Source organism: Arachis stenosperma, chromosome 7, assembly GCF_014773155.1.
Source record: "Arachis stenosperma cultivar V10309 chromosome 7, arast.V10309.gnm1.PFL2, whole genome shotgun sequence".
NCBI classification, from domain to species: Eukaryota; Viridiplantae; Streptophyta; class Magnoliopsida; order Fabales; family Fabaceae; genus Arachis; species Arachis stenosperma.
Window position 1 is genome coordinate 46,686,653 of NC_080383.1, and position 9,750 is coordinate 46,696,402.

General features: G+C 25.5%; 1 protein-coding gene across 1 annotated transcript; it reads left to right on the plus strand.

Annotated features, from left to right (window-relative positions):
- Window positions 1–543: 543 nt before the first annotated feature.
- On the plus strand, window positions 544–8,244 carry LOC130941339 (terpene synthase 10-like). The gene is made up of 7 exons (XM_057869811.1): window positions 544–902; window positions 1,603–1,864; window positions 2,340–2,736; window positions 5,789–6,007; window positions 6,134–6,272; window positions 6,692–6,931; window positions 7,766–8,244. Exons 1-7 carry the CDS (start codon window positions 648–650, stop codon window positions 8,087–8,089), a joined length of 1,836 nt encoding a protein of 611 aa, XP_057725794.1. The 5' UTR covers window positions 544–647; the 3' UTR covers window positions 8,090–8,244.
- Window positions 8,245–9,750: the final 1,506 nt, after the last annotated feature.

Below are 9,750 nucleotides of genomic sequence, written 5' to 3' on the forward strand. Positions count from 1 at the left end.
CAACATTTACTTAAAATATATTTTTATATAAGTATATAATATAAACATATATAGAGTGCGGGTTGGTCGGATAGAGTTGAAGCTCAACCCGTACCTCACCTGACCCGCACGAGAACCCTACCCGCACCTTATCCTATCCGCTGCGGATTGGATTGGTAATCCTACCCGAACGGATAAGATCGGGTTGAATACCCGCGGATAAGGTACAATTAATCCCATCTGTTGGGATGAGTCAGAACACATATTTTATATATCATTTTAAACGTTTATTAAATATTTTTTATATATCTTATATTCATTAAAAATAGTAAACACTAAATTGAATAATCAATATGAAAACGTTTAAAACGTTTACCACATACAAAAGAGAAGAGACTCACAAAATCTACATTGAGTTAATTTTGAAGTGATGTGATTATAGTTAATCATTATATATACAGTACGATTAACACGCCTGATAAACGAGGAACACGATATTATATATAAACATAAAGAAAGTTCTGTTTGCATTCATCACCTATATAAATGGTTGATTATGCTGCCAAGTGCCAACATGCAAAACACACAATAATAATCCACTCACAAAGTAAAAAAAATCACATCGATATTCTACAATTTGAAAAAAAAAAATATCTTATTCAGTTATAATGGATCTTTCACTTGTACTCGCTTCTTCAACTCCATCTATGTCCACCAAAATGTTGCTTCATCCTCCGAGGAGAAACTCATCGTCATTCCTAGCAAACAAGAAATTCAGAGTCCCTCCTCCAACTCAATGCAATATTAATGCATCAACTAAAGTTTCTGATAATAGCCAAGCAATTGTTCGTCGATCTGAGAACTTTTTTCAACCCTCTATTTGGCATTATGATTATATCCAGTCATTGAGTAGTGAATATAAGGTATGGTTTCATACTTCAAGAAATTAACGGTAATATTAGAGAAAAAAATAGTTAAATATTTAACTTAATACTCATAATTTTATATATATAATATTTATAATTATATATTTATTAATTTATAACTATATAATTATTTTAATAATAATTAATAAATATTAAGTAAGATAATTTTTTATTATTTAGACTATTTTTTATTGTCTTTTAAATATTATTAGAAATTAAATACATACATGATTTATTTTGTAATAAGACAGTTAAATATATGTGCTTTGATTTTATATTTCATGTTCAATATTTTATATTTTAAAAAATTTGTGGAGAAAAACATGAAAATATGGAAATAAGATTTTATTACCTTCACACTATCTTTTACTTTTTAATTAAATTTAAAAATAAAAAACAGTTAAATAAATGGTCTATAATAATAGCTAGGAAATGTCTGCTCAAACACAGTATAGAATTATGTTTTATTTTTTAATTTTTTACCTAAATTATAAAAACAAAAGACAACTAAGCAGAAAATTAATATTTTTTCAAATAAAATAAATTAAACCCTTAAACCAAAAGGTCTTATTTATTAGGTTTTTTTTATGGTTTTTCCGTATATAGTTCTATTCTTCGAATTGTTGAGCCGGAAAAAGAAAATCAATTTTGCTATTGATTAAGCTAATTAATCAATGTGGTCAATTTATGAATGCAGGGAGATGTGTACGTAGAGAAAAGCCAAATGCTAAGGGAAAAAGTAAGAATGATGCTTTTCAAAGTGGAAAATAGTGTTGATCAACTTGAGCTTATTGATGTCTTGCAAAGACTTGGAGTGGCCTATCATTTTAATAATGAAATAAGGAACATGTTGGACAATATTTACAACATGATGGATAACTCAAAGAAGGATAATAATTTATATGCTACAGCACTTGGGTTCAGACTCTTAAGGCAACACGGTTATGATGTATCAACAGGTTCTTTTCTTTCTCTTTTTGTTAATAGTGATGGCTAGACACTCCCTTATCAATTTATACATACATTATATTCATGCTTTTAAATTGCAGACCATAATTAAAAATACAGAAAATATAAGAAATTAATTTCTAGTCCATATTAACTAATTTTTTAGTCAATATTTGAAACATTTAGAATCTAACATTGAGGGTTTAATTATGATGATTAAGGATCTAGAGTTTTGGATAAAATAATTTTTGAAAAGTTAATTGATATTGACAAAAAAAATTTAATTTTCTAAAATTATCTATATATTTGATTTATTAATATTCATAATTTTAGTCCCTTCAAAATTTGTGTGTAGTAGGATCAAAAACAAATTAATATCTTCAATTTTTCAAAGATCAAAACTAAAAAAATTATTTATAGCGTAAAAAAAAAGTATATTTCTATATGAACTAAAAATTTATTTAATTTTTTTAATGGATATTGTAGATATGTTTCTGAGCTTTCAAGATGAAATGGGCAACTTTAGTCAACACTCATCAATTGATGTTGAGGGAATGCTATCACTTTATGAAGCCTCATTTCTTTCATTCGAAAATGAAACTATATTGGATGAAGCTAAAGATTTCACCTCAAAATATCTCAAAGAATATTTGAGCAAGAATAATGATGAAAGTAATGATCATCATGACCACTACTTATCACTCCTAATTAATCAAGCTTTGGAGCTTCCATTACATTGGAGAATTCCTAGATGGGAGGCTCAATGGTTCATTCATGCATATGAACAAAAGAAAAACATGAATCCACTTTTACTTCAGTTAGCTAAATTGGATTTCAACATTCTTCAGACAATATACCAAGAGGAACTCAAAGTCTCATCAAGGTATGATTAATATAGACTTCAATTTTTAGTATAAATTGATAACTAAAGATACATATTAACTAGAATTTGTGTATATTTATACATATGTCTTCGGATCAAGATCTTTTAAAATAAAGAAATTGATAAAATAGTAAATTAAAAAATTAATCATTCTTAAATTAAGATAATAAAACACACATTTTATAAAAGTTATAACATTAATGATGATTAACCTTTTATTTTTTATTATTTTACAAATTTTTTCGCTTTATAAGATCTAAATTATATGCATTCACATATTTACTAATTAAATAATCAACTACTAAAATATTAAATTTTTCATGATAACATAATAAACTTACAATACATGAATAAACAAATTTGTTTGCATACACAGTAGCATAATAAAAATAAAAAACTATATATTAGACGTAACATTAAAAAATAATTATAAATTAATCATTATATTATTTATGTAAAAATATATTTATTTTATATATTATTAAAGTATATTTTATATTCTAATTTTTAATATATATATGCAGTAACGGACCCAAAAAATTTATGTTGAGGGGCAAAAATAATACATATTATTATCAAAATATATATTAATTTAAATTTAAAATATAAAAGTGCACATTTTATCTCTGTTATTTGGATCATAATTTAAAATTTTGGCTGTCCAGATCAGCTACTAGACTTTTCACATTGAATTCTAAGAACTTCTTTTTATTAGAAGAAATTAATGAAGTGATTTCAGATTCTAGTGGTAGCTTTCTTTTGAAATATTTTTCATTACTATTTCTAAAAATAAAAAATATATATTCTAAATTATAAGTAAATTGATCAATTCACTTTAAAAACTTATATGCAACATAATTATATATAATAGAATAGAACGAAAGATAAACAAATAAATAATAAAAATTACTAAATTGAGAATAAAATAAAATATATAAATTCATGAAGAGAATAAAAAAATAGATTAATACCTAAACTATAATTGTTTGAATTAAAATTTGCAATTGAAAATATCAAAAAGAGAAACAATGAAATTGAAAAATACATAAAGTCATAGAGAGCTATATAAAACAAAATAGAGAATTTAAAATTTATCTTTTGATGAAGAGAAGATGACCACTAAATAAGGAATAGAAAAAGAAGATTGAAAATATGAAACTAAAAAAAGAGTTTAACAGAATAAATGAGTAACGGTTGGAATTTGAGAATAGAAGAAGACTAAATTTAATTAAGTTAACTAATAGTCAAAATAATAGAAAAATAAAGTAAATTTAGAGCTTTTAATAATTAGACTTAATTTATTTGTTGTTTATTTGTAAAAAATCATTTAAAATCGTAGCATATATATATATATATATATATATATATATATATATATATATATTTTTATATATATTTGGTTTAAAAAAAATAAAATGGGAGTGGAGCAAGTGCCCCTTCATTATTACTATGCATGAATCCGAGCCTGTATATATAAAGATGACTAATTTTTAAAAGGGAAAGTATGAGGAGTTAATGAAATATTTATACAATGGGTACAATGGAGATTTATGGAGTATTAAAGATATAATCATTAGTGATACATTTTTTCATCAACTGAAGCTTTTGGGATGAGTGGTATCATGATATGGTATTAAAGCGCTAGATCCAAAACGTTAAGAGTTCGATCCTTGGTGAACCCAAAAATTAAATTAATTTTTCGAGAAGATGTTTATTATCCTTGTACTCGGATGGTTATTCTAAATAGTATAGGGATATTCATTTCATAACTCAATAGCTATTGTACACATTATACAAATAGTCCATTGTCTCTCTAGCGGGATAGATCCTTTTTAAAATATATGCAGCAAAATTATAAAATTTTTTTATGAGATGTCAAATATATATTTTTGTATACAATAGTTGATTATAGCTAATTTATAACGTATATGTAGTATAATTGATTTATGAGCATCATATAGTTTAAATTAATTCTTAGGGATAATATAAGAATAGAAAAAGAAAATCTACTAATTTAAAAAAGAGAGCAAAACTGATGAAATGATAGTTTTAGTGGAATGAAAATTATTTTAAAAATTAATAAAAAATATCAGAATTTATTATTTTTAATTAATAATTAATTATTAATATTTAAAAATATAGGATAAAATATATTATTAGGTTAATAAATTATAAAAATTGAGTTAATAATTAATTGATGATAAAAAATAATAAATTTTAATAATTTTTTAAAATTTTTTTATTAAAATAATTAGTATTTCTTTCTCCCTGCTGGCAACCACTCTGCATCGTAGTCACTTCGTGCTTGTATATATAATAAGTGGTAATGACTAATGTTTGTGATGATCTTTTTCTAGCAAACTCAATCATTATTGCTGCATCTTTATTAGTTTATTTGAAAATATATTTGGTGCTTTAACACTGTTTAATCTTCAATCATTTTGTTCTATTATTAACTTATCTTTATCTCTATAATTGATTTAGATAAGTGCTGTCCAGTATGGAAAAATTATTGTTGAATATTATATTACACAAGTAGAATTTTTCTTAAATAAGACAGAATAACTACTTTTCATGCTTTTATTAGAGGAGTGTGGAACAGTCTTTCGATAAAATATACATATTTTCTTTACATAGTGACAATTATTTTATATGAAAAAGTACATAATGAGTGATTATTAGATCAAAAGGTGATAATTACAAACTAATAAAAGAATTGGCAAATTGGTTCTTAATATTTTAGAATATTAAACAAATTAATTTTAATAAAAAATAATAAAGAATTTAGTCTCTAATATTTTGTTTTTTGAAAAGTGGCAATACTTTTTTCTAAAGATAGTATGGATAACAGATTAAATTGTCTAAAATTATAAAAGATAAAGGAATAATTTGTGAAATATTCTAAAATATTAGGAACCAATTTATCATTCTTTTCATTAATTAAAAATTAATTTGTCCAAAACAAAAATTCTGAGAGAGACCAATTTAATAATATAAATTAAATATTCCAAAACTTCCTAATACTAATGCCAAAACCTTTGTTGTTTTAAAGATGGTGGAAGAACACTGGGCTTGGTGACAAGTTAAGCTTTGCAAGAGATAGGATGGTAGAGAATTACATTTGGACTGTTGGAAACAATTTTGAGCCACAGTTTGCGAATTTAAGAACGGTCATAACAAAGGTCAATGCCCTAATCACCACCATTGATGATGTTTATGATGTCTATGGAACCTTCGAAGAGTTGGAGCTTTTTACAGATGCAATTGAAAGGTTAGCAATGATTATTATTACTCAGTCATATCTTTTGGCGTAGCTACTAACAACCTTAGATGATTTGATTTGAAATTTTTACAATAGAAATTAAATAAAATGCTTATAACTTTGTTATTTTTTCAGATGGGATCCATTTACCATTGATAATCTCCCAGATTACATGAAATTGTGTTTCCTAGCACTTTATAACTTTGTGAATGAGTTGGCATATGAAATTTTCCAAGATCATGGGTACAATGTCACTCCATACCTACAGAAATCGGTAAGCTATTAATTAGTTATTACCATCCCTATTAGTTTTCTATTAGTTTCAAATTTTTGTTTTTCCAATTTGCAGAATTAAGTTTCAAAATGATTCTTAAAAATTGGTTGCATCTCTAAATCTCCATTACATCAATTATATGTCTAAATTATTTGACAAAATATACAACATTAATTAATTCCTAATAACGTAATGTATCACTTGAGGAAAAAGTCACACATCAGATATAAGTCATAAAACATAATGTGAATCCTATATATCATTCCTTCTTTTTTCTATTGGATGCTTTAACTTTTTACTGACTATATATATGTATAGTGACACCAAAAAGTAGCTCAGAATATTTCTAGAAATAAATATTGTACATAATTTATTCATAGTGTATGTGTTTGAACTAATTGAAATTTTAAAATTTTCAGTGGATAGATCTATGCAAATCATATTTTATTGAAGAAAAGTGGAATCATAGTGGATATACTCCAAGCTTCGAAGAATACATAGAGAATGCATGGGTCTCCATAAGTGCACCTGTTATACTTGTTCACACTTATGTTCTGATTCCACAATCATTTAGAGAAGACGAATTGCTTCAGTACTCTGACGTCATCAAATATTCATCAATGATTTTACGCCTTGCTAATGACCAGGGAACATATGAGGTATATCCTTAATTAATTCCTTGCTATATATATCTCTCAATCATGTTCTTTACATAATTCTTAAACCGTGTCAAACAATAAGTGAACGTCTAAGACCAAATAGTTACAAAAACAAGATTAAAAAATAATATAAGTTAACACACACATGTCATTTATTCCCAAATAACATAGTATTTTTTTTTTCATTTTTCTTGGTGAAATCTATTGGTTTTTATTACCTAGCTTTTGAATTAATAACTGGACTAATTATTTGACTAGACCTAAAAATTAAAGTTCACAAGATAAGAGTTGTTTAGTTTCTCTAAAAGAAAAACTTTTGCAATTCATCTTATCTACATACACTATTAGAAAATAGATCTTCTTAAGTGAAAAAAAAAATTAAGAGAATAAAATGTAATCTTTTATTTTTAATTCTATAAATAAGATCAAAAAATAACGAAGGATTAAATTAAATACTTAACAATATCCAATTTTTTTCACTGAAAGAGATGCTCCCTACACTATTGTACGTATTTTTTTTTGGGACAAATTATACCCTAACACACGGACCTTTTTTTTTCCTCCACATGTGTTTTATAACCATTTTTCCGTCTCAATTAAGATTTAAATTACACCCTAACACACTATTGCATTTTAGTTTGCACATCGGGTTGGAAGTCCCCGAACTGCTGCCCATCGCGTCCGAGCTATTTTCTAATTGGACTTGACACACTCAATTTGTCTCTAACTTAAAAATAAAATAATTTTTATTTATTTTAAAAAAAGATTAATTCGTTTTAGAAAAATTTCTTTTAAACTATGCCAATAAATTCTACGTTTTGTTTTCCTCGACAGCGTGAGAATGAGACTGGTGACTTCATTAAGTCAATTCAATGTTTGATGAACGAAAATGAAGTTTCTGAAAAAGATGCACGTGAGCGCATAAAATCCATGTTAAGCATAGTATGGAAGAAGATGAACAAAGAAGCTCATGATTCTCCTTTGTCTAACCGTTTCAAAGAAATTGCTATGAACCTTGGAAGAATGGCACTATGCATGTACCAACATGGAGATGGCCATAGCATTCAATATTCTCAAATCAAGAATCGCATATTATCATTACTTATTCGACCCATTCAGGATAATATATATATGTATGAAGGGCATGCAAAAAAGTAATTATATAAATCTCATAGGTGAATAATTATATAACATTATCTAGAATGACATTTTCATTTCATTTCAAAATCTGAGTGCTATATATGTATATCCATTTGCTATTGCAATAAATAAAGAGACGAGCATTAGCAGTTGTTCTCTCCATCATATGTGGTATAATATAATTTGGCAATACAATTTCTTTTTCTATAATTTCTCCAAGTTAGTTAATGAGTTATATTCATATATGTAGGATTTTTTTTATATAAATAAATTAAATATTTTATTTATTAAAGTATATAATTATAAAAAAAATTATATTTTTACGGTTGATTATACTACAAACTTAATAGATATATACATATCTCGTTTATACTTTAAATGAGATAATTAAAAAATTAATTGTCCACATTTTATTTGCAAACGAGATAGGTAGAATTTAAAATAAATTTTGTTCTCACTATAAATGAAATATCTATATATTTATAGTAGTTGCATTATCGTTTGGATCAATTTAAGAGATATAATAAATCAACAATTCTATGTGCATACTAAAATCAACCACTATATCAGTCGCTATCGGTAATATTAGAAAGACAAAAAAAAAAAAACAGTTAGAACTTGTCTTATTTAGCATTCATTAATTATTGCGACAGCAATTAATGAATGTTAAATAAGACAAATTTTGGTTGATTTTGGCTAAATTTTTTTTGTTACCAAATATTTTCGAGTCGCTATATATTTATCTATAAATATATGTGTAATTTAATTTACTTTTAATGTGTATTTTAATTTTAATGTATATTTTATACTAATTACTTATTTTAGTGTATACCTTAACATGATTGATAATAAATATATATTATTATTATTATTTGAATTATATTATTTAAGGGTAAATAATCATGCTTTTAAATTGATTTGCTTCCAATATTACAAGATCGTCTTATTTTAATTTTCATTTTCAAATTGTCTTTTTATATAAATTGATGTAACTTAAAACGATTTAAGTTAAATTGATTTACAATATCCACTACAACAAATTCGGGCTGAGGCAACCCTTTGAAAACGTTGCCTATAATACGGAAAAGTGTTGCCTTTGATCAAAGGCAACACTTTCCAACAAAACGCAACGCTTTTTGAGGGGTTGGCTATACGGCCGTTACCTTTGGTCTAAGGCAACGCTTTTGTGTATCAAAGGGAACCCTTTTTATAGCAATATTAAAAAAACGTTGCCTTTTCTACAAGAAAAGTAACTCCACAAAAGGGTTGCCTTAGGGGACCCAAACACAACGCTTTAGATAAGACTTTATGGCAACACTTTTTACAAGTTGTATTTTCTAATACATAAAGCAACACTTGTCCAGATTTTTTTAAGTTACCTTTTCTTATACCTAAAGCAACACTTATATAAGTTTTTTCTAGTTGTTTTTTCATATACCTAAAATAACACTTGTCCAGATTTTTTTTAAGTTACTTTCTTCATAGACCTAAAGCAACACTTATCTAAGTTTATTTGCAGTTATCTTTTTCTAATACTTAAAGCAACACTTCATTGAGTTTTTCTTAGATTCTCTTTTTTTACATCTAAAGCAATATATTTTTTACCTTTGTTATATGTATATGACATTTGAAGAATATATAGCACACACTAACAATATTTAAATATTTAAATTCAATTT

Bases quoted from the DNA above. Each gene is read 5' to 3' on its own strand.
- LOC130941339 (XM_057869811.1), top strand. From the start codon at position 648: ATGGATCTTTCACTTGTACTCGCTTCTTCAACTCCATCTATGTCCACC. The intron at 2,737-5,788 runs GTATGATTAATA...GTTGTTTTAAAG, and splicing joins GAACTCAAAGTCTCATCAAG to ATGGTGGAAGAACACTGGGC. The intron at 6,273-6,691 runs GTAAGCTATTAA...TAAAATTTTCAG, and splicing joins CTCCATACCTACAGAAATCG to TGGATAGATCTATGCAAATC.